This window comes from Columba livia, chromosome 4, assembly GCF_036013475.1.
Source record: "Columba livia isolate bColLiv1 breed racing homer chromosome 4, bColLiv1.pat.W.v2, whole genome shotgun sequence".
Lineage (NCBI taxonomy): Eukaryota > Metazoa > Chordata > Aves > Columbiformes > Columbidae > Columba > Columba livia.
Window position 1 is genome coordinate 4,259,294 of NC_088605.1, and position 26,559 is coordinate 4,285,852.

General features: G+C 39.6%; 1 protein-coding gene across 3 annotated transcripts in view; it reads left to right on the plus strand.

Annotated features, from left to right (window-relative positions):
• The window catches only part of CTNNA2 (catenin alpha 2), a 486,439-nt gene that overhangs the window by 37,321 nt on the left and 422,559 nt on the right, over window positions 1-26,559 (plus strand). For all 3 annotated transcript variants that reach the window (XM_065060245.1, XM_065060243.1, XM_065060244.1), the window contains exon 2: window positions 14,090-14,196. In XM_065060245.1, coding sequence (XP_064916317.1) covers window positions 14,095-14,196 — 102 coding nt within the window. In that variant the 5' untranslated portion in view covers window positions 14,090-14,094. The remainder of the gene's footprint in view (window positions 1-14,089; window positions 14,197-26,559) is intronic.

The following is a 26,559-nucleotide window of genomic DNA, read 5'->3' on the forward strand; positions in this document are numbered from 1 at the left end:
GACTGTCCTGTTCCTTTTTGCTTTATCTATTCTGTTCACAAATTGACTTTGGTGTTAGTGGTGTAATAGGTTATTTTACAGGAACATTCGGTTAAATAGAATAAACAGGCCAAATTAGATATGAGCTTTATAGCTTGTGTTTTTATTTGTGTCTCTACGAAACTGGGAAGAATAAAATTGTTATTGACCCAGCACAAATAGCACAAAGGGCTCCAATTAAGCTCAGGACACCACTAGCTTCGTATTATAAAAGGGAATAAGAATTAATCAAGATCCGCCTTCCCTTTCTTTGTTTTTTAGTATGTACAGAATTAACTTTATTTCAAACATTTAAATATGCCATGTTCAACATACAAATGACTTTAAACCAAAAAATTTACAATGACAATAATCAGAAACTGTCAACAGAAAGTTAGTTACATCTGTTAAATACAGTGGTGGTGGGAAAAGGTTTTAGAAAAGTTTTTGAGAGCTACTAAGAGAGCGAAGAATTGGGACAAGTCATCTGAAAACTCACATTTAGAAATATTCTCCAGAGGTTGTGCAACGAGTTGTGCATGTGATAGGAAGCGAATGGGAAACAGGGAACATATAAAAAGAAAACAACAACAAAAAAAATAAAATGGATTGTCTTCAAAAAGGTTAAGGGGTAATTTTTGGTGCTTTAGTCACCGTGTAGTCATCATCAATCTCACCTGATAGGAGCTCAAATCCTATTGAAGACAATAGTGAAAATTACTAACGGTTTGGAGCCTGTATCATCCTCTCTAAATGGAGAAAATATTCCCACTCTCATAAGATCTCTTTGTGTTTGACATTGCCAAACTACTGATGAATCTGTCCTAGTCTGAGGCATTTGGGTCATAATTGTAACTTAAAGGTGGTGGATTGACTGTAACAGCAGCCACCATAGCGTAAAAATAAAACTTATTTTTAATAAAAAATAAAACAGTTATTTCAAATAATCTGAAGAATGATAAAGTGTCATTTGAGACTTGAGTCTCGGGTTCGTCATTAAGCTTGTGATAAAAACTCTGAAAAAAATGCAGTTGAAGTCTGGTTAGTCTTTGAAATTTGTATAGTAGGTAAAGGGTCAGATATTTTGAATTGTACTTGGCCAAGGTTTTTGATGCGTCTACTGAGCATGGCTCAGAGGATTAAAAAATCGTACGCGTTGTTTCAATTATAGCCAGTAAATTGGTGTTTTATTAAAAAGTGATACAATTAAAGGAGTAAGAAAGTGTCCCAGAGCAAATACAGGTTCAAATTTTCTGATATTTTATTTACTAATGGAGTGTTATCAGACAAGTGATTGGTGCCAGGTTTCTTTGTTGTGAAAGAAAAACAGTGAATATTAGAGAAATTGTGTTATACAAAGGTTTAAATGTTAGAAAGGCTGAAATATAATGAAAAATAATTCTACTACAGCCCTCCTTTAGTTTCTGGATGAATGAGATGCTGTCACTTTCGGTGACCAAGTCCACTTACTTTGAGTACATAGAAGCGTCATTGTATGTTTCTATTTTCCAATAGAAATTAATAGAAGTTAGAAGACAATAGAAATAGAAGAATAGAAATTAATAGAAAAACTAAATTGTGTGTTTCTGTTTTCTTGCATAATACAATACCTGTCTAGCTAGAATGGTTCAGACATCATAATGTTGAATGTCTCACGATCACAAAATTGTTTTTTTCGGTATTTTGGTGAACTTGCAGAAACACTGTGTTTATTGCAATGAAAGAGAATTGTGTGATTGAGGTGATATATTGAAGTTAGGAAAAAAATACAAAGCTGGTGAATCATAGAACAGTTTGGGTTGAAGGGACCTTCAAAGTTCATCCAGTGCCACCAGTGTCCCTGTCATGAGCAGGGACATCTTCACCAGCTCAAGTTGCTCAGAGCCACATCCAGCCTGGCCTGGGATGTCTCCAGGAATGGTTCATCCACCACCTCTCTGGGCAACCTGGGCCAGGCTCTCACCACCCTCAGGGCCAACAATTTCTTCCTCATGTCCAGCATGAATCTCCCTCCTTTATGCAGAATCCCAGAATATTAGAGATTGGAAAGGACCTCGAAAACTCATCCAGTCCAATCCCCCCACTGGAGCCAGGAACATCCAGATGAGGTTCCACAGGAAGGTGTCCAGGTGGGTTTGAATGTCTGCAGAGAAGGAGACTCCACAACCTCCCTGGGCAGCCTGGGCCAGGCTCTGCCACCCTCGCCATGAAGAAGTTACTTCTCACATTTAAGTGGAACCTCCTGTGTTTGTACCCATTGTCCCTTGTCACTGAGAAGAGCCTGGCTCCGTCCTCCTGACACTCACCCTTTCCATATTGATCACCATGAATGAGGTCACCCCTCAGTCTCTTCTCCAAGCTCCAGAGCCCCAGCTCCCTCAGCCTTTCCTCACACGGGAGATGCTCCACTCCCTTCAGCATCTTGGTGGCTGCGCTGGACTCTCTCCAGCAGTTCCCTGTCCTGCTGGAACTGAGGGGCCACAACTGGACACAATATTCCAGGTGTGGTCTCCCCAGGGCAGAGTAGAGGGGCAGGAGAACCTCTCTGACCTACTGACCACCCACCTTCTAATCCACCCCAGGTACCATTTGCCTTCCTGACCACAAGGGCCCAGTCCTGGCTCATGGTCATCCTGATGTCCCCAAGCCCCCAGGTCCCTTTCGCCTATGCTGCTCTCTAATAGGTCACTCCCAACTTATACTGGAACCTGGAGTTGTTCCTGCCCAGATGCCAGACTACAGAAGAGTGGAATTATTTTTTTGGATGCGGTCACTGCCATTATTGCAAGATTCTCCATTAATCGGCTCAATTTAGGGAATTGCATCACTAGTATCCAAAAGTGTCACTTTCTTCAGGCTCCTTGGTGTCATCTCTAGGACAGACACTTTGAGTCATGGGTCCTGAAGGATTTTGTAACTAACCGCATCTCCCCTGGGAGGTGATACCTGTGACTGGCATTAGAGGTAGAATTCCAAGTTATGTATTAATGTGGAGGTTCTGCAGTGAAAGAAACATTCCTGAGAGGTCAAATTGAATGTACGCCATCAGGTCTGGCCCTGTTCCCAGCTTTTATGAATGAACACATAATATTAGGCTTGTAAAATCCTACCCTTTCTCATTGAACAGAAAGTAGCCCTTTTAGCGTAATTCCTTTAGAATTTGCTTGTGTAATCTGGTGTGAAAAACGAGATACTTTGCTATTCTGTTCCCTTGGGTACAAGATTGTCTCCTGTGCGGTCCTTATTTCAGATGATTGCTTCTTTTGTGTGCATAGTGAATGCCGGTAAAACACTTTGGCATGACTAAGCATGACAGATACTGAAATTCTTTCCATCCAAAAACTTGCTTGGATGTCTCCTTGATACCCAGGGCTTAGGCTTCTGTAGTTAGCAAAGGAGAGCAAAAAAATAATAATTAAATTGTATTGTATTTTATTGGGAAAATTTAATGCGTTTTGCCGCAGTACAAGAAAATGACCAAATGACCTGGTAAGTGAAATATATATATATATATATATATATATATATATATACCTTGTTTTGTTCTGCTTATTACTTTATGAAACTTTCCTTTTCTTTCTTCCCTTAGATCGGTCATAAAAAGTCTCAAAAATAATAATGTGGCAATCAGTGGGAACTTGGCTTTTCATTCGGCCTTTCTGGAGTTGCTGGTGTATTTTAGCTATTTTTCCCTTTGCATTATCCATATGAATAGACATTAGAGAACCTGCCTCTGTATTTTACTTATAATCTTGTTTTGGACATGGTATCATATACAAACTACACGAATTATGCGTGGAGTCAATACCCAGGGTCTAAAATAAGTACCAACAAAATCATGCTATGACTTGATTTGATTAATAGTGGAACCACCGGGTTCCACCACTAATCAAATATAATTCCTTATTTTCTTGATGAAGATGAAATCATTAAGGTAACATGTCCAACAGTTCTGGCTGGAAAACCAGTAGATACTGGAGAACTGAAAGCAGATAATGAATGGAACCTCCCAAAACATCTTTGTTAGAATTCAAATGACTTCGACATTTTGAACAGAACTCGTATGGAATTTCTGATTTTGGCCACAAAAATGAAATTGTGGGTGAAAAGTTTTCTATGTGTTTTTAAAGCTGTTGTACTATTTGATTTATAGACACTTGAGTAATTACTATATTCGAGGAGGAGGCGTTAGAAAGTGGATAAACGCTCGGTAAATAAATTAGTGCTCTTTCTTGTTTACCAATGAAAGGCACAATAATGTGGAATTGTCTTTAATATTAGGAAGTTGGGTTTGTACAATTTTCTAGTCCTAATTGAACCTGTATATTAGGGTGTTCTGTGGTGAATGTGAAAATGAGGAGTAACTCGTCAAATTGATCTTTTTAATTTCAGGAAGAACTATACATGTTTTATTTTCTGGAAATAATAACTTGAATTTCCCATTTTAAAATACACATAATTTGTTCATTCTTTGTTTTGTGGTGAGTGGGAATAGGAGTCCGAATAAAGACGAGGAAATATTTCCTAAAAGAGCAACAGTCACAGATCTATATTAATAGTATCTCGCAAGAAGGTGAATTAAATCTTTAATATATAACTATATTTCCTATTTTTAGTTGTAATTTTAACCTGTAGTTACAGGGTATGGATTTTATCTGGCCAAGATAAGCTGAGCTACTTTTCATTCCTTTCTTACATTGCGATTATTTTAAGGCATTCTAAGAGAACGGAACCGTGAATGATGGATAGATAAGTCTCAATGGCAGTAAGACACGGCAGTGGTGATTTAGACATCGATTGAATCGAGAACATTTAAGAAATTGTCATTTTTCCCCCCTTAGACACTTCTCTCACTGACAGCAGGATCAAAATTAATCTCACAAAATAATCTCTTCTGATTTCATGCTTTCTTCTCAAGCGTGAATATTGTGTTTCTAAATAAAATATTCAGCATCTTGAAAAATATTAATGAAAAGCGATAAGTTTGTGACTCCCAATCTGAAGAGCATTGTGTAGAAATTGTAAAAGGTGCCATTGCAACTCTAAAAGTGAAGATGAAGAGATATTTACCGTGATGACGTTGTTTCATCATCATCTTGAACTCAGGCTTTCAATGGGATATTTCAGTGGCAACAGAAATAAAATGTCAAGCTTTTCTTCTTTGTAATTTTTATTTTTTATTATTACTTTGGTAGAAAAAAAAGAATAAGTTGAGTTGTCTAACTCTATTTAAACTAATGCACACATATGTATTTCTGGGATATACTTGGTGAAAGCATCTGACCTATAAACCTTATTTCTAATATTCTAATTTCTAGCAAGTGCCACCTTAAATTACCCCATGTATATAAATTTCAAATGTGTGTTTCTATAAACCAATTTTCTGTGGAGAGGTAGGCAAGATAACAGTAGATTTCAGGGGTTAACATTTCATATGACTCAATACTCTATTGTATAACATGCCTTGAATTTCGCATATGTTGATAGCTTAGATTAGTTCGTGGATTTGATTAAATGTGCTCTTTGTTGTGATACATTATATTGCAAGGCTTGCATAGCAAAGATTTAGCTTCACTTAATATTTAAATATTTAAATATTTTAGTATTTTAGTATTTTAGTATTTTAATATTTAAATTTACTCTGCTTACTTGCAATAAACTAATGAAGTTATGTAGTACTATATTTTAATTCCAAAAATACGTTGATGGTTACCAAACCTTCCTTAAAAGGTTCCGATGATGCTAAATGTCTTGTGGTGTTCCCAAACTCCTACCTGGATTCCAAGAAATTCCAGGTTATGGAAGGTTCAATATTTCAAATTCCCCATGAACTTCTAGGGGAAGCTGAAGAAGTGACTCTAATGGAATGATATAAAAACTAAAATGGGTTTAAAATTTCTGATGCTTACGGCTCTTGGAAAGTTATAATGTCACCAGAGAGAACTTAAGGGAGAGATAAGTAAAAAGAAATGAATGGATGGATTTATTTGATTGTAATTTTTGGGTCATTTTGCACAAGCTATTTTTTCTTAGGAGCAATTAAACATGTAATCACTTCAACAGAAGGAAAAAAAAAGGGAAATCTGGGGATAATTTGTTGGGATTTTATAATGTGACCTCATAGATGATTAATTTTCCCCCCACTGTGAGAGTTTAAAAATGTGTGGGAGTTGTGTTTTGGTCTTTTTTATTTATAGTATATTTTATATGTTGGGAGATTTTAGAGTTAAATTTTAGGAAAAAGTGGCATAGATTATGAAACAGTTTATTAAAAGGAAATTGGAGGGTTAATTTGGTTATAATTTGTATTTTGAGAAGAGCAATGAGCTTTATACTAGGTGACAAATGAAAGACAACTGCAAGAGTCATCCAAAAATGGAATATTTATTGCTAAGACATCTGTTTGGTTTGTCAGGTTATATTATTTTCAATATTCTAGTGGGATAATTCTCTATTCTGACACATAGAAATGAAAAAAGAAAAAGTTTCAGAAGACAGGTATTTTCTTTTGCTTTCCAAAGAGTTTGCCTTTATTACATTAAAAAAATTAAATTGCTGGTATGAATGTTTGAGTTCCTTTCTGTGATCTAAGTAATTAAATACTGTTAAATAGAATTCTTTTTCTTGAAATGACTTTCTTTTGAATTTTCTCATTAGCTGCTATCTTACTGTTAAGTAGTTGTGCAAGACCATGATGGTGTGGAAGTACAATAGAGGATTTAAACCTATATTGCTGCTTTTGAGGATGAGCGAGCTAGTGAGACTTCTTTAAAAGCTGGGACTAGAGAAGGGAAGAAATGCAGGAAATAATGTGAGTATTTGCCTGAAGATGATGTTTTACTGTCAAACTAAATGGATAGGAAGGACTAGATCATCCTGAAATGGTCTAGCAAGGGGTCTTTATATTTTGTTGCTGAGATGAGGTGTAGTGGAGAGAAGGTCACGTTCATTACCTCTATGGGCAAGAAAACGAAAAGGGTCCTCATTTTGGTTAGTAATTCATGTATACATCTATACATCCTACATATATGTTGCGTCTGATGTGTTTTCTCTCTCCTTTGGCACCAATAACCTTTAAAGCATCCTCTGAACAGAATACCAGAATGTCAGGGATTGGAAGGGACCTCGAAAGCTCATCCAGTCCAATCCCCCCGCCGGAGCAGGAAACCCCAGATGAGGTTACACAGGAAGGTGTCCAGGCGGGTTGGAATGTCTGCAGAGAAGGAGAATCCACAATCCCCCTGGGCAGCCTGGGCCAGGCTCTGGCACCCTCACTGGGAAGAAGTTTCTTCTCATATTTAAATGGAACCCCCAGGTCCCTTTCCCCTACACTGCTCTCTAATAGGTCATTCCCCAACTTATACTGGAACCTGGGGTTGTTCCTGCCCAGATGCAACACTCTACACTTGCCCTTGTTATATTTCTGAAGCCAAGGTAGACCCCGCTCTGCCTTCATCCATCCACCTTGTTATGTCCTCATAAAAGTCAATGAGGTTGGTCAAGCATGACTTCCCCTTGGTGAAGCCATGTTGACTGCCCCTAATGACCCTCTTATCCTTGATATGCCTTGAGATGGCACCAAGGATAAGTCATTCCATCGCTTTCCCAGGGATGGAGGTGAGGCTGTCATCTCTATATTTACCCTCCCTATCTACTGCGTTCATTCACTTCTGATCTGCCTTGTCAGGGCCAAGTTTTTTATGCTGCAATAGCTTGGCGCTGCATGTCCTGCTTATTTTGTCACACAAGGAGAGAGAAGGGAGGAGATTTATCTCACTTCAAAACATTGGCCCGATCATTTATTCCCTTACAGTTGCCTTATCTTCCTGGAGATTGTCTCCAAATGATTTGTGTTTGTCTTTATACCATGGTAGACTGCGGGCTGGTGTGTCAACAGTTTTAAAGTCCATTTAATGAGTTAAAACGGTTGATTTCACAGAGTAAAAGTCCAGCAAAAGTAGCCAGTGATGTTTTACTGGACTCAGAGAACAAGCTCAGGGGCTTCAGGTCAATCAGTTGGGCTTTTCTTGTTAGTTCTGTGTTTTTTTTCCCCTTTCCTTTCCCTTTCATGAGGGCATTGAGTTCATTCACGAGCCAATGTAAACTTCTAGTACTCAGAATTCCAAAACCTTTGCTGATAATTTAACACTTTTTTGACATCTTTTCCATAAGATTTTTTTCACTTTATCTATGGTATTCCAGGTTTTCTGGGCCATATTGTATTCCCCCTCATTGTATTTTTCTGCATAATGAAGATTTTTAATCTATTTAATTCGTTTTTGAAGTCCTTGATGGTCCTTGTTGCAACCACGTATTTCTCAGTTCTGCAATTTTTCTTTGTAGAACAGTGATGGCCAAATAGAATTCATGCTGTGGATTTATAATGGTATTTTCTGTTTTATTCTATTTCCTTGTCAGAATAATTCCTCCCTTTATTTTTGGTTGCTACTCTGCGTTAAGCCGGCATTTCCATAAAGCTATTATAATTCACAGATTAATAACTAATTATATTAATAATCAATCTCAGAGTGTATTGTTGTGCATGTAATAAGGATCCTGGTTATTTTTCCTGCTTGTCTATGACTTTTTTTAATCAAAATTAAATTTCATCTATCTTTTTCATAGCCTTTTTAAGAACTTTGAAGCAATTCTGTTCTATGGTTGTTGGTTGGAAGGAAGGGGGGAATTCTGCACTTCAATAGATGTTGTATTTAGTCCTGAGATCAGCTGATTTCTTGTCAGTAACTAAGGAAAAGTAAAAGAAAATTAAAAAAAAAGGAAAAATAGAAAGAAAAGAAAATAATAAAATAATAAAGCTTGAGCTATTTACGTTTTGTTTAAATTAGAAGAGTATAGTGGATCAGGGAGGCAACGTGAGACACAGAATCAAGTCAGAAACCTGTAGCGTTACCAGAAATCTGATGCCTTAATAAGTAATGAATAGACACCTAAGATGATTTGTTATAACCCTCTTGGAAATGGACTTTTTCAGGCTATCAAAAACATACTAAAACATTGTCCTACCCAACAAGCCCACAGAAAGCGTTAGACCTGAGAGCAAGACTAAAGTAAGGGATTTATGCTGGAAGAACATGGTACAAAGGAGATGAATTGCTATCAGTCCATTTTGTTTCTATCTTTCCAAATTTTCTTTTCATAACAGCCAGACTGTGTTCTAGGAAAATCTAATTTTTACTGATTCGGAGCCCTTGTGGTGTTTTTGGTTTGCATAATTGAAAGAAAACCCACAAGTAGATGCATCTTGAAGGAGTGGTTGACATGGGGCCTGGTTGCAATCACAGTGATGAAGCTGAGAAATTCTCTCCAGCTGTTGAGAATTGCACATGTAGCCACTAATTTCATCGGAACTGTGGCCACTTGTGCTCATAGCACAGATATCAGTGGTAAATTTAAAAAAAGTTTCTAAAGGGTTCTAGAAGAGTGAGTACATAAGTTCTAACTAGTATAGATAACATGTCCATATGGCCCTCCAGGACACCTGGGTCCCTCCCGAACTCTCCTGGGTTCTAGAACAGTGAGTACAGAAGTTCTACTTAGTATTGATAAAATGTCCATATGTATTTCCAGGACACCTGGGTGTCTCCTGAACTCCTGGGTTCTAGAACAGTGAGTATAGAAGTTCTAACTAGTATGGGTAGCATGTCCATATGTCCCTCCCAGACTCCTGGGTCCTTCCTAGAAACCTGGGTCTCTACCGGACTCTTCGGTCCTTCCCAGACACCTGGGTTCCAGGACAATGAGTACAGAAGTTCTAACTAGTATAGGTAACATGTCCATATGTCCTCCCCGGACACCTGGGTCCTTCCTGAACTCCTGGGTCCTTCCCAGACTCCTGGATTGCTCCCAAAATCCTGGCTCCTTCCTGGACTCTTGAGTCCTTCCTAGAAACCTGGGTCTCTCCCAGACTCCTGGGTCCTTCCTGAACTCCTGGGTTCTAGAACAGTGAGTATAGACGTTCTAACTAGTATAGATGACATGTCCATATGTCCTTCCTGGACTCCTGGGTCCTTCCTGGACACCTGCGTTCTAGAACAGTGAGTATAGAAGTTCTAACTAGTATAGATAACATGTGCATATGTCCTTTCCGAACTCCTGGGTCCTTCCTGGACACCTGGGTTCTAGAACAGTGAGTATAGAAGTTCTAACCAGTATAGATGACACGTCCATATGTTTGATAACTGCCTGATAAAAATTAGAAAACTGCAAATTTGGTTTGTCACTTTTTTTCTTTTCCGCCCAAGTTTCAGGTGTTGGTTCATAACCCAAATCTCAGGAAATTCTTATTTTTGAAAGTACAATTTTAGGGCCATTGGAAAGCACGATATTATCGAAGGGCCATTTATGTTTCGCGGGGAATGTTGGTTTGAACTCCAAATTATTGCTAAGAGGAGAACACAATCACATCTCGGGCAAAAAGAAATTATTAAGTCACAAAATATATGAATAGGGAAATAATAGCAGTAGTAAACTCTGATTTGTCCTTGGGATGGTTGGCCCTTTCTTCCTATATTTATTTCATTGAAAAGATGGGGAACATAAATGTTGAATATGAATAATATGCAAAAAGCGACAAATATGGACTGATGATAATATATTAGATATTATCTTGTACACTAGAGTATATAATGTTACACACTAGAGTATTAATAGAATTACTGGGTAGACTAGAAGGAGTCCCACCCGGACGCTCGGGTCCCTCCCGGATGCCCAGGTCTTTCCCGGACTCCTGGGTCCCTCTCAAACTCTACGGTCCTTCCCAGACTCCTGGGTCCTTCCCAAACTACTGGCTCCATCCTGGACACCTGGGTCCTTCCTGGACTCCTGGGTCCCAGACTGCTGATAATCTATTAGATATGATGTGCACACTGGAATACATCACCTTGCACATCAGAGTTTGAATAGAACGACTGTGCAGACTGGAAGCTGCCGCATCTATTCTGCTCTCAGACATTCCAAATCTGCAGCTGCAGTGATAACAATTATTAAAATAAATATATATATATATATATGGCACAGTGGAATGATGTGAAGATAAACAGGGAATTTAAAGAGTGGGATGTAATAAATATTGTAATAAAAAGGAACTGAACAGCAGCACAATAGGCACAAGGGCTGAGCTTAGAGCGCGTTGCAGGTGGCAGCAGAACAAGTGACAGGATGCTGTGGATTAGCGAGAACAGCAGAACGATGAGATATTTGAATGTACAAACCTCAAAATGACTCGGGCTTAAAGAACCAATGCACCATGAGCAGGGATAAATGACAATATTGGAAGCTTTCCAAGCGAAACAATAATGATATTTGCCGTGGTTGAATTCTCTTGGTTTTCTTCAGTTCTCCAGTCAGGACCCCGGTAAAACCCAAGGAGGTTTGACCATCGTTGTGCTAGTTGGCGACACAAACTGAGCTTATTAAAGCCGAGCGTGTGAGCCAAATAAAATCAACCTGTGTCTTGAAAACAGGCTAATTTCATAGTGTGTATAAAGGTAGAAACTTTAACGTAGAGATTTGATTAAGAAATTGGTTACAATGAGAGTAAATTTTTATTCTACTGCTCTGCATGTGTAATGCAAATATGAACGGTCATTAGGTTGTTATCTTTCCGTCTCTGGCTTTGGTAACTTGTCCATTTACGTAAAGTGGGAAAAGGTGCTGAATACAAACCAACCCATGTTCAGTCTTCACAGTGACCAATTTGCTGTGTTTTATGGGCATTTTTGAAGAAATAGTGGATGGCACCATCAGTGCCGGTGGGTTCAGCCATACGGGTGATGCTGCCATGGGGCACAAATCTCTGCGCGGCACTGGCCTGGCTGGAGAATTGTAATTCCAGAGGGAGTTCTGAAATCTAAATGGGTCTATATGGGTCCCTCCCGAACTCCTGGGTCCCTCCAGAACTAGTAGGTCCCTCCCAAACAATTGGGTCCTTCCAGAACTCCATGGTCCTTCCGGAACTCCTGGGTCCTTTTCTGGCACCTGGGTTCCTTCCCGAACAACTGGGTCCCTTCCAAACTCCTGGGACCCTCCCGGAAGCCTGGGTACTTCCCAAATTCCTGTGTCCTTTCCTGACATCTGAGTCCTTCCCGAACTCCTGGGTCCCTCCTGGACACATGGATCATTCCCAAACTCCTGGGTCCCTTCATAACTCCTGGGTCCCTCCTGGATACCTGGATCTGTCGATCTCCTGGGTCTCTCATGGACACCTGGGTACTTCTGGAACTCCTGGGTCCCTCCCGAAATCTTGGGTCCCTCCTGAACTTCTGGGTCCTTCCCAAACTCCTGGGTCCTTACTGGACATGTCGGTCCTTCCTGGACTCCTGGGTCCCTCCTGAACTCCTGGATCTCTCCCAGACACCTGGGTCCCTCTTGAATATTTGCGTCACTCCCAGACGCCTGTGTCCTTCCCGGATGCCTGGTTCCTTCCCGAATTCCTGGGTACTTCTCGGACACCTGGATCCTTCCTGACATCCTATGTCCTTCCCGAACTCCTGGGTCCCTTCCAGACACCTGGGTACATCCCAATCTCCTGGGTTCCTCATGAACACCTGGGTACTTCCAGAACTCCTGGGTCCCTCCCTGACCCCTGGGTCCATCCCGAACTCCTGTGTCCTTCTCGGACACCTGGATCCTTCCCAAACTCCTGGGTTCTTCCTAGACACCTGGTTCCCTCATGAACTTCTGGGTCTTTCCTAGACACCTGCTTACCTCCTGAACTCCTGGGTCCTTCCAGAACTTCTGGGTCCCTCCCAGACACCTGGGTCCCTCCTGAACTCCTGAGTCCTTTCAGTACTCCTGGGTCCTTCATGGAAACCTGGGTACTTCTGGAACACCTGGGTCCCTCCCCAGCTCATGGTTCCCTCCAAAGTCCTGGGTCCCTCCCAAATGCCTGAGTCCTTCCCAGACACATGGGTCCTTCCTGCACTCCTGGGTCCCTCCCAAACTCATGGATCTCTCCCGGACGCCTGGGTCCCTCTCGAATATTTGTGTCCCTCCCGGACTCCTGGGTCCTTCCCAAATTTCTGGGTCCTTCTCGGACACCTGGAACCCTCCAGAACTCCTGAGTCCTTTCAGGACTCCTGGGTCCCTCCCGGACACATGGATCATTCCCAAACTCCTGGGTCCTTCCCAGACTCCTGGGTCCCTCCCGGATGCCTGGGTCCCTCCTGATACAATTGGGTCCTTCCCAAACTCCTGGGTCCCTCCCAGACACATGGATTGTTCCCAAACTCCTGGGTCCCTTCATAACTCCTGGGCTCCTTCCAAACTCCTGGGTCACTCCAGAACTCTTGGGTCCTTCCCAAATACCAGAGTCCTTCCCGAACTCCTGTGTCCTTCCCTGACACCTGGCTCCCTCCCGAACTCCTGGGTCCTTCCTAGACACCTGGGTCCCTCCCAAACAATTGGGTCCTTCCAGAACTCCATGGTCCTTCCAGAGCTTCTGGGTCCTTTCCTGACACCCCGGTCCTTCACAAACTCCTGGGTTCCTCCCAGACACATGGATTGTTCCCGAACTCCTGGGTCCTTCCCGAACTCTTGGTTCCTGCCAGAAGTCCTGGGTCCTTCCTGAACTCCTGTCTTCCCCCTTCTCCTTCTCTCACCTTGGGGTTTGCAGTATCGTTGCTCCCACTTTCTCTACCTTGCACTTCTAGGCAACGTTTTTTGCTTTCTTAAATGTGTTTTCCCTGAAGCGTCACCAGCGTCAGGTGCCTCCTGTGATGGGTCTGTGCTGTTCCCAACATGGGGCATTCCCTGGCCCACAAAATCTTGCCTTGTACACCCAATACAGCACATGTGCAGCATGATATGATATCTGTTCTTAAGTGGTATATGAGAGAAAAGAATTCTGAATGTAAATGTTTAAGCACTCAGTGGGCATGACTATGGTGTATCTGGGAGGTCTCAGGAGAAGAAGAACTCTAGCAAGATTATGGAGAATCTTGTATATGTGAATGGGAATGGCATATATACTATTCTCTAAACAAATTACGGGGAGTATTTGGGTATTACACTAATAATTTTAATGGACTTTGTGTAACTTTGTTTGTTGTAGGGAGTATGACTTCGGCAACGTCACCCATCATTTTGAAATGGGACCCCAAAAGTTTGGAAATCAGGACTCTCACAGTAGAGAGGCTGTTGGAGCCACTCGTTACCCAGGCAAGTATCTTTGATTTGTTTTTCTTCTTTTAATCTGAAGTTATATTTGCTCATTTTACATTAATTAACTTAATAACCTTGGCTAATAAAAACTTGAACAGTTTTTGTTTGTGATCGCTAGCGGAAAGCTCTGTTCAAACAAGTTTAGAAGTTCTTGTTCTAAATAATTTATAGTCACAAAGTACGAGCACAAATACAGCAGCAACAACTATTTACTTATGTTCGTCTTAAAAGCAGCTTAGAAATTTATGAAGCAGACAATTTAAGACAGGGATCTGAGTTCACACTCTTGCTTTGTTGTTATATATTCAAAACGAACAAACTCAACCAAATTCAATAAACTATTAAAACTTGTTTCATTTTGTGTTGCTGATTAGGAGCGTATGCTCAACTGGTTGTCTTTCAACTGAGTAAAATTTGCTAATAGAAGCTAAAACTTTTGTTCAGTGGTTTAAAAAGGGCCAAATGAAAGTGATTCTTGTTAGTGTGTATAATGTGATATTACCGCCGTTTTTTAAAATACACACACAAGTCATTTTTCTTCTAGGAATGCTCATTATATTAAAAATGAGTGCCAGCTAACCCCATCTGTTACTAACACTTTTCATGTACGCGTTGTGGATCTTGAGGCTGCTCTGCTGGATGGAAATGTAGGATTTCTTTTGAGAGTGAGACCAGATTTGGTGTTCTTGTTTTCAGAATAAAACAGAGAAAAAATATAAATCACTACTTCTTTAATTCCCCAATATGTTGTCTCTGTATGGTTCCTGTGCTCCTTACAGTGAGTCACTTTCCAGTGAAATTACATCTATTATTTTAATTTGTTTTAAAAAGAAATACATTGTCCTTCTACAAATTGTTCTGGATATGAAATTCTCTAACAATATACCCAACTCTACACACTCAAAGACAAAGAGATATAAGTTTCATTCCACATAGCTGCTAACATGGTAATTAACTTTCATTGATAATTTTGTTGATGATATGGAAGATGGACTAAAATCCCAAACTCATTGTGGTGCCAACTGGAAATTATGTTACGAGCTCTCTGTTATTCTAATCCTGGTGTTGGCGTAGGAGGCGAAGCTGCCGTGAACCATCATTTGTTGTGAAAAGAGCAAATTGCTGAGTTTTCTGGGAGTGAATTTCTTGTTTTGCTTTGGTTTCTTTTTCTAACACGTTGCCCAGGAAAGAGAATATATTGGCCAAGAAGTGGAATTACCGCTGTCGATTCTCAAGTGGTTTGAGTTAACTTTTGGTTTAGCTAGATTTGTGTTTGATAGCACATCTCAAGAAATGTACATAAAGAAATTACAAATTAAACTACAGGATGTGGATTATTACAGTGGTGCCCAAGTTCCTTACCTTTGTAGTTTTGATGAGGAGCAATGTAATTCTGGTTTAGCAGAAAAAAAGGAAAATACACTACCCAGAGCGGGCAGAAAAAGTTTGGCTATTGATTTATTCAACATTTATGAGTATTTCCATTCTGATTTCTTTACTTTATAGGTTTCTAGATGAGTTGGATATATATATATATATATACATATAACAAACCACAAAACAAAAAAACCCACAAACAAACAAACACCACAGCTTTTTGAACACGTAATTGAATTTCTCGTATTGGAGAAATAAGTAGTTTTACTTCATTTCCTCTACTTTGGATGCAATAAAGTCTGTTTGACTAAAGCATGTTTCTGTGAGCCACGCAAACGTGATCACGAAAGCTTCAAGTGATGAGAAATGTGCTGCCTTCAAATTGTGTTTACCTGTTGCATCTTTAGCTTCAGTTATTCAGCTGCTCCCTCTGTTTTTTTTTCTCAGTTTAAAGGCTTTTTTTTGTTTGTTTTTACTGCTTAAAATTGCATATCCAGTCTGGTCAAGTCAAGAATAGTAGCTCATTTACCTTTGTTTGGGCTTTGATTGCAATCTGCCTGTGCAGCGACAACCCCCACATGATACCATGTGCACATTCCATGTGCAAAGATTTGAATCTCCTTCAAAAATTTCAAAGCACTTTCCTTCCTAACTAGAACATGTTACTTGAAAGTTTATCTCGGCAAATAAATAAATGCATCAATATTTAATCCCTGTTGAGTTTCAGCTCGGAAGTCCACTGTAGATTCATAAGAGCTACTTAATACAGAAATCAGGAGCACTTGAAGTTCTTCTGTAAGTCATTAAAAATAGGTCACTGGACAGAAGAGGGAGATTTAATGGCCACAGAAACCCATCCAATCAACCAACCACCCAAAAAACCAAACACCCACCCACCTATCCAACCCCCCACCCAACCATCCACCCAACCAAGCAACCACCCAACCGACCAAAAAAGCTGATGTGCCTTTGAACGCAGCCCTATTTTGACCAGGAGTTTGAAGTAGATGATGTCCTGAGGTCCCATACAGCCAAAATTTGTCTGATTCTGTGTTTTCTAGCACCACCAAGACAAATCAGTGTTTTCTTTTGGCATTCACATGTGAATATTTAGAGTATCCTCTTGTTATCCAAGTTGTGTCTGATTATGGAGAATGCCTGAAAAATCAGAAATAGTTGTACACAAGTCTTTGGGCTCCATAAGAGCTGATCATGCCTTTTATATATGTGTGGGGGGACACTTAGGGTCTGAATTAAGTGTATATATAGGCATGAATGACAAATTTTCAGATGGTGGCACATCCACGTGTTTCTACTGCAATTTGGGGGAGTAATACAGAAATATGGATTTGAAAAAGCGCACTTAGTTGAGTCAGGAGAATGGTGCATTAAAACTGAATTTTAGACAAGCTCATTAGTGTTCCAGATGAGTAAATATGGATAACCTAGCAATTGCCTTAGAAATTATAGGATGGGAAGTTTGCCTGAGCTAGAGGTGTTACCATTACTGAGATTTACTTAGAGAGCAGTGTAGGGGAAAGGGACCTCGGGGTCCTGGTGGACAACAGGATGACCATGAGCCAGCACTGTGCCCTTGTGGCCAGGAAGGCCAATGGCATCCTGGGGTGTATTACAAGGGGGGTGGTTAGTAGATCGAGAGAGGTCCTCCTTCCCCTCTACTCCACCCTGGTGAAACCACATCTGGAATATTGTGTCCAGTTCTGGGCCCCTCAGTTCCAGAAGGACAGGGAACTGTTGGAGAGGGTCCGGCGTAGGGCAACAAAGATGATTAAGGGGGTGGAGCACCTCCCTTATGAAGAAAGGCTGAGGGAGCTGGGTCTCTTTAGTCTGGAGAAGAGGAGACTGAGGGGTGACCTTATTAATGTTTATAAATATATAAAGGGTGAGTGCTACGAGGAAGGAGCCAGGCTCTTCTCGGTGGCAAACAATGATAGGACAAGGGGTAATGGAATCAAGCTGGAACACAAGAGGTTCCACTTAAATTTGAGAAAAAACTTCTTCTCAGTAAGGGTGACAGAGCCTGGCCCAGGCTGCCCAGGGAGGTTGTGGAGTCTCCTTCTCTGGAGACATTCAAAACCCACCTGGACATGTTCCTGTGCGACCTCACCTAGGCGGTCCTACTCCAGCAGGGGGATTGGACTGGATGATCTTTTGAGGTTCCTTCCAATCCCAAACGTACTGTGATACTGTGTGATTTTGTAAGAAATGTGCGACTGAAAAATTGAACAGTATTTCCATTCTTAGCAAGGCAGAATTTAATAATTGAAATATGTTTCTTAGGCTTCAATGTCGCAATTACCTAAAAGTACAAAGTAATTGTATTTATTGCTAGTTTTGCCTTCTGAACGTTTAGAACAGCTAATGTTTTTTACTAGAAATCTTGTATTTTTTAATTCTACGACATTTTTGTAAGGAAAGGTGTAACTAATAGACATCCTCAAGGGCTCCTGCCTCTTATTCTCACCTTCATGCATAGTAACCAAAATGAATGACAGTTTTATTTGTCAGACTATGGATGGTTTTCAAGAAGGGCTTAAGCACCGTGATCTGCTACTTAATGTGTAGCTACAAAATAGCACTTGCGGAGACTCAAGGGATAGTTTTTTTTGATTTCTGGTGGTTTTGCATAGTAATTTAATAGAAATAAGAACTTTTAATACAAGTGTATGTTAAGGTGAGAGAAACAAACAAAACCCAGCAACATTAATGCAATTTCTTGTTGGAAAAAACAGAAATACTCATGTGTGAATGCATGGAAGAAAGGATCAAGATGCTGTGTGTCATTTTTTAAGATAAGATTTGCTCTTTTGATGCGATTTCAATTTTCTGGTGTCAACCTGTGGTTCTTTTCATTAGCTTTTTTCCTATGTATCTGAATAGCAGCGTGGCTGTTTTACAAATGTGCTTTTATTACCGGAGCCATGCAGCAGTTGTACCTTTTAGAATCTTTACATTTTGGGACTATTATGTATTATGACAGAATTTTAGCAATAACACAAATAACAGTGAGTGTTCCTGTTGCAGATTTTTCATGACCCATTATGTTTTCCTTCTGTTCGATACATTTTTGTCCTTCTAGATTGGCAGTGAAGAGATAATTCTAAATTGTAGTGCATATTGTTTGTTTGTTTTTCCCCATAAATTGAAGATGCCCATTTCAGTAAGTTAGAATGGAACAATATTATGTCATAAGACAGATAGAAAATAATTGATTAAGGATTTTACATTTTTTGTATATAGTATCACTCAGTAAAATTATATCCCTGTATCTATAAAACAAAAGTCATTAGATAGAATTCCAAATAGTTTTAATTAGTGCAAGATTTTAGTAAATTGTGATAATTATGGTTAATGTTATAGCTCACGGTCTTGTGCTTATCTAATCCCTTGTGCAGTGTATTTGGAAAATGGACCAATTTCTATATTGCCATGAGAAAAATAAATCTACTCCCAACCATTCCAGTTAGTTGGATATAATTTATGTTTAGTGAACCTTGGTTTTATTGCATTTGAACCCTAAATCTGGTGTGCTAACTAAGCTCGGTAGGAAATACATTATTGATTTCTTTTGTCAGGGAGCTACATCTGGACCACACTGGACCACTTGACAAGCAAGTTTGACCTAAGGGAAACTGAATTATAAAGGTTTATTTTTGGATCATTCAAGCTCAATTCAGCAGTATGATAAGGTTATTTTTTTTCTTGAACAGGAGTATTTTCCTAATTGTGGAGTTAATATCTGTTTAAGCTCTGCTTCTATCAGAACACTCACAGATCTGTGGTGTTTTTGGGAGTGCAGAAGGTCGGACTGATTAACTGATGGCCATTTGCACCAGGGAGTTAAAACCAAATCCTATTAGAAGATGAATATGGAATTTCTTTCTAACTGAAAGTGAACTTTAAATGATATTTATAAAGTCATTCTCTTGGATAGGAACAGAGTAATAGAATCACAGAATGTCCTGAGGTGGAAGGGACTCACAAGGCTCATTGAATCCAACTTCTGTCCCTGCGTGTGACAACCCCACAGTTCACCCCGTGTGTCTGAGGATGTTGTCCAGTCTCTTCTTGAACACTGTCAGGCTTGGCATTGTGATTACCTCCTTTCTCCAATGTTATGCTAGGTATCACATAATAATAATAATAATACATTAAATTCTGCAAGAAACATCTGCTGCATTCTGGCCATCATCATTTCTTTTTGCCACTAACATCTGCACCGTTCTGCCAGCACTAGCTGAGATCTCCTTAGTACAGAGACTTTTTGTGCTGTTAGTCACCTTTAGCTAAATTTTATCTTTTCTATTTTTGAAAATAGAAAGCTGCAGATTATTTATGGCGTGCGGTGCCCTGTAAGGTCTGGACCTTGTCAGTCTGTGCCTCCTGGTGATTTTATTCCCTGTTTAAAAGTGTTTATGTATGTTTGTACAGAGTTTATGCATATGCACGTTAGCATTTGCTGGGGGCAGAGTGAAGACTCAGAGGGCTTTAGATCTCATCCATTATTCCTGTGTTCTGTTTTTATTCAATAACGATGCTTACATTTAGAGCAATGCAATACAATGGCAACTTTTTTTTCTCTTTTGCCACACAAGATCTATGGAGAGATGGCAAGAATATTTGTTATCTGTCTATCATAGCTGGAAATTGCAAGTTATGCTGAGGGTGTCATAGGTGTGCTGTAAATGGTGACCAAAAAAGCTTATGATTAGAATGAACCTACTCTAGTGTGTAATTCTTTGTATTAAATTTTCCGTCCCTTGAGGAACTCTTCCATCTTGTTCATCATTAGCAAATTATCGGTCTTATAGGGTTACCAGAAAGTGTTTTTGACTTTATGCGGTACAGACAAAACATATTTCTCACAGTTTAACTTAAATAAAGCATTTAGTGCTCTGACTCTTCAGTCGGACAGGTAGCCTGACCTTACGAAGCAGGTTTGCTGTGTTTGGTATGAGTCTATCCAAGTGTGATGAGTAAATCCTGAGAAGAAATTTGCTGGATGCCTTTGCAAACATGGTGAATATATAAATGATCCAACTCGCTGCAGTTGTTTACATTGTCATGGCCTTGGTTGTTATATGAGCAGAAGAAAGATGCTCTTTCCCATCTACAGAGCTGATCTCACAGATTGAGATCGCAGATCACAGACTGGTTGGGGTTGAAGGGACCTCTGGAGATCATCCAGTCCAACCCACCTGCTAACACAGGGTCACCTAGAGTAGGTCCATCCATGTTTTTGAAGTTGGGCTCTACATTCAGGCTTCTAGCATCTTCTCATCAAAACCAAACCAAACAGTTTCTTAAATGTCTTCATCCTGTCTATTGAAATAGTATAGCCTGGAGCTCTGAAACATGTATTACCATTTTCCTAACCATATTATTTTCTCACATATGGTTTTCTTGCAACTGTTTCATGAAAGAGTTTTCAGAAAATTAGAATCACAGAATCCCAGACTGGCTGGGGTTGAAGGGACCTCTGGAGATCATCCAGTCCAACCCACCTGCTCACGCAGGGTCACCAGACCAGATCACACAGGGTCGGTCCAGATGGGTTTGAATGTCTCAGAGAAGGAGACTCCACAACCTCTCTGGGCAGCCTGGGCCAGGCTCTGGCACCTCACAGGAAAGAAGTTTCTCGTCATGTTCAGATGGAACCTCCTGTGCTTCAATCTGTGCCCGTTGCCCCTCATCCTGTCATTGGGCACCACTGAACAGAGTCTGATCTATCCTCTTGACACCCACCCTGGAGATATTTATCGGCATAAACAAGATCTCCCCTCAGCTTCTCTTCTCCAGGCTGATGTTCTTGCCTGTGATTTCCAAACTCTAAGCAAGAAAATCAAACTAATATGGATAATTATCGTAAAACCTTTCATCTGCTTGTGTCCTTGAAGTTACATAGCAAGACCCAGAGAAGCAGGCCTGAGCCTTTTTCTGTCCTCAACCATACAGCTCAGCATGTTCTTAAGAATCTTGTTGATTTAATTGGGGTCATCACTGTAGAAGGGGAACATCTAAAGGTTTTGAAGGAAAATTGGCTTTGGTTGCATTTTTAGTTGGTTGTTTTCAATTTGCTCGATGAGCAGTTGTTTATTCGTGGCTTTTTATTTTAAGTGTGTGTGGGTTTTTATTATTATCTTGTGAGCTACATGTCACTCCCAAAAGTTCTCGCAGTCAACAGGTGCATTAGCAAATCACAGTCTCTTTTATGTCAAAAATGCTAATTAAAGCAGGATAGGTTTATCAGCTTATGTTGTAAAAGCTGATTGCACAGTTAATAGACAGTGGCCTTGTTACAAAAGAAGTGATAGATATTCATTTTGGTGGATAAGCAAATTTTTGTTTGTATTGTAAACTTGTACTCACTAAAAGCATTTGACACTTATTTTTTTGTCCCAGTGGTTGAAATAAAAAACTTCAAAATGATTGCAGCAGATACTACTGCTAATATAATGATTTACGTAACTAGAATAATTCGAAGTCTAGGATAATTTTCCAGTGTAATTCAGTGCTTTGACTTGGAAAAATAAAATTAATATCACTAAATGTGAATCCAGTGCATTGTTATGTTTTTTTAAACAGCAACTTCAAAATTGCAACTTCAAAATCCAGCTGAATGGGAGCTCATTGTAGCAAAAGATAATATGATCCTTAAGTTGATCAACTGTGGGTATAAAGTAAATTTAGTAAGGCAGTATTATTGTTATAGCATTGAAGAGATTATTATTGGAAGGATTCCCCATTCTTAAACTAGATGTTGATAAATTGGAAGCAGATCAGAGAAGAATTGTACAAATGATTTGAGTTTGTCTTTTAATGGCAGACCGAAGACTTTGGATGTATTTCATTTATATGCAGGCTTATCAATAAAAGGAAATTGCCTTAAATTAACTGGCGGTATAGATTTTAAGGCTATTTCTGCTAGCACTTCAGTGTAAATAATATTCTGGAATTAATTTATACTTAATTCAAATATAAGATTCACAAGCTGGAACTAAAACATCTCAATGTCAACTGATATTCAGCAGGAATTTTGGAGTAAGTGCTACGGGAGTTGTAATTTAAGAGGTATTATGTTCTTAAGCAGTGTACATCTATGTATCAGCAAAAAAAGGTTTCTTGAAGTGAAGGATCTTTTTAATCTGACAAAATCCTCTGACTGGAAACTGAAAATATAAGTAAGTAAATACAATCTATAAATAAACTGTCAATAACATATGAGCTGGAATAGTTCTTTTAGAATGGTGGGCAACCCAGTGCTACCCGAATCTTTGATTAGGAACTGGATATATTTTGAAAGATTTGGCAGGAAAAAAGAGAAAATAGATACACAAGCTCTGTGATTAAATATGTGTGTTTCTAATGACTTCAGGAGCAACTTAGATATTAAAGCTTATAATCCGTCTCAGCTTCATTCTTCAGAGTGATGTAAAAATCTTCGCATTTGTATTTTCCACTAAATCTGCTCTATGTCACCAATCCAAAAAAGTTAGAAATGTTACTAAATAATCCTGATTACAAAATAATATGCTAATTACAAGATTTTGCTTTGAGGTGTAAATTAATCTAATTACAATAGATCCCTGTTCTGAAAAGCAATGGCAATTTTGGTTCCATTTCCCTTCAATACATATTGCTGAAGATTGACTGATTTATTTGCAGTTCGAAGAATTCAGGCCATGGATATGTGAATATTTTTTTTTCTCTTTTATTTTTTATCCCTATGTTATTTTCTTTGAAATATTAATTCCATTGCTTATGCACCTTTTAATGGATCCGAATAAATGTTTTAGCAATCCTTGCATGTGTTTATAAAATGTAATAGTATGGAACTAGAGAGAGCTGAGCTCCTGGTGTATTTTAAACAAAGCACTGATTTTCAGCCAAAGAAATTTAGAAATATATTGCAGTCTTGCCTTAAGCATGCGGTCAAAATGACCATATTTAGTTTCCTGTTTGGTAAATTAAGTTTTAGTATCTCTTCCCACATCCTCAGAAACGGTTGGTGTTCTTGAATATTATGTGTCTGAGCAGCAAATGCTCAGATTGTGAAGAAATGTCCTCTTCTTCTTGTCTCTTTCAATGAGGTGGTTAATATTTTGACCTTGATTTATTGAATAATCTCTCTTATACAGTATATTTCTATGTACTGCTGTAGTCATTCAGTGCTCACTGATGAGACTTCTCAAACCTTTTACTACCGTAAATGGGGGTTATTAAGCATATGGAACTCATGCTTAGCGTATTCAACACAGATGCATTCAATGAAGTGCAGATGACCTTTGAAGAATACACAAGCAATATTGCTCTGCCGAGGAGAAATATTCCTTTCTGTACATATCTGTTGTTTAGAATAATCCTAAATTAAGTCAGTACTAGAATTTTCATTCTCATTTAGTTCATTGGGTCAGTGTGGAGAAAGGGACTAGTTGCTTGAATTTTCACTTGTGGCCAATAGCAAACTCATAGATAAAAGTATATGGACACAATGTGGTGGTTTTAAACTAAAGGAGGGGAGATTCAGGCTGGACATGAGGAAGAAATTTATGACCCTGAGGGTGGTGAGAGCCTGGCTGTCCTGGTTTTGTTAAAAACAAGTTTGTCTTTTGGTGAATTTTCCTGTCAGCTAAAGCTTTCATATCAGCTGCATTTTCCTGGAAAAGCAGATAAATGTTTTGGTGAACATAGCAATGGAATGTGAGGTCATTGATAAGCATGGATGCACCTCTCACGAGAGTGGCAACGAGAAACAGGTGACCAAGGAACTGACCAACAGAGTGTAACATCCCATTCATGTGAATACTTCATATAAAAGTGGGAGATCACGAGGATCTTGTCCTTTTTTTCCTTATGGCTGACATTAGGAGAGGACCTTGCTAGTCATCCCTGTGAACTGAGGCCTAGTGACAGACTGAATCCAGCTCCGGTTGGCTGCAGAGTCCAATCCAGGACTTCTGGTGCCAGCTCTGCAGTTGCTGGGACTTTCAAGATTGGTTTTGTATATTTTGTATTATTTTCTCTATTCTTATCAGTAGCATTAATAAAACATTTTACATTTTTCCAACTCTCTTCTCTCTGTCCTTCTTTCCCTCCCGATCACCTTTCCTGAGCGGGAAGGGGTGGTTAACAATACATCTGTCACGGGTTTATTGTCAACCCACAATCAAAACCACGACACTGTCCCAGGTTGGCCAGAGAGGTGGTGTATGAACCATCCCTGGAGACACCCCAGACCATGCTTGACAGGGCTCTGAGCAACCTGAGCTGGTGAAGATGTCCCTGCTCATGGCAGGGGTGCCACTGGATGAACTTTGAAGGTCCCTCAACCCAAACTGTTCTATGATTGTGTAAAAAGGTATTTAGCAAAAAAGGTGTAATAATAATAGAATAGCTATGACATCTTATTTTATGGTGTTTTTTTTTTTTTCTTTAGAAGTTAATTTTAAAGATTAAAATAGATTTAATTGCTTAAGTATTGGCTTTTAAACTGAGAAATATAGCTTAAGTTTGGCTTAATAAACTCTTTTTGTGAAAGAATATAAACCAAAAATAAATATGCTAAATGTTACTGCAGATGTGACTCTTCAGATTGCACTCAGTCTGCTCTCCTTTTCTAAATCACCCACAGCAACACTGGTGTTTGTGGTGGGTGCCATGTCCTGTGCTCTGGGCCGTGTCTGGTGTGCTGGATCCTGGAGCAGAAGAGCTGTGGCAGAGCTCTGGGCTGTACCCAAGCCAAGTTGGCGCCTCCTGCGTGCCCATTCATAGAATCATAGAGAAGTTTGGGCTGGAAGGGAGATTCAAAGCTCCCCCAGTGCCACCCCTGCCATGAGCAGAGACATCTTCACCAGCTCAGGTTGCTCAGAGCCTCATCCAGCTTGGCCTGGGATGTCTCCAGGGGTGGTTCATCCACCACCTCTCTGGCCAACCTGGGCCAGGTTCTCACCACCCTCAGGGCCAACAATTTCTTCCTCACGTCCAGCCTGAATCTCCCCTCTTTTAGGAGAGGCAGCAGCCAAGGCACTTGCTTATTGACCTGGCATCTTGCATGACTTTCACATAACCTGACTTCTTTGACCACATCTCTCATCTCACATATGTCTATGCATCTCATGTTCCAACGTCTGAAGGTTTTTCCACCTTTTGCCCCACCTTGAAAACTCTTGCCAGCATATGGTGTATTCAGCCCATTTCGTTTTTCTATTTGTTTGTCTTTGCCCCCTCCTGACTTTATCCTGCCTATTAGCATGGATTTGGGGTGGAGGGTGGGCAACAGATGAATCCTTGACTCTTGTCTTCCTCACGGACCTGCTCATATGTTTTCTCTGACTTTACCAGGGAGCACTTTGTGCACCAAGTCCAGGCCTAGTGCAATTCCCTTCTCAGCACAACCATCAGGTTGCAAGTGAGTCAATCTTTCAGAGTTAGTTCATGATCTTTAGGATGTACAGCGATAAACTGACCTTTCAAATTGTGGAATTACAAGCTAGCCCTGTGCTTGTGAGCATCATATTATAAGTCATGCACTTTCTTGTTTTAAAACCTTATCTGCTTGTACAAATGGTTGAACTGCAGGTTTTCAAAGAAGGATTTTGGAGAAATAAGATTTAAAACAGGAATTAATTTTTGGGATTCATTTCATTTTGCTCTATAGTAATGAAAATGTATTGTATCTGCTTATGCTAATAGTAAATTCTTTTATTAGAAGCTATTCATGCAAAAGCATAATGTTCAGTGTACTGAACAGCTGCTGAATATTGAGTTGTTTCCAGGGGATACGTATTAACCTATTCAATTTTTCCCAGCGAGTTACACATATCTGCATTCTGTAGTGTACAACAATTAAGCTTTTACTACTCTGCTTGAAATACTTTAATTGCCAGGTAGATTTTTACTTTTCTGAAAAAGCAATTGGCTCCAAAAATTGTGAGAAATGCGTACATGAGGCACAACATATAT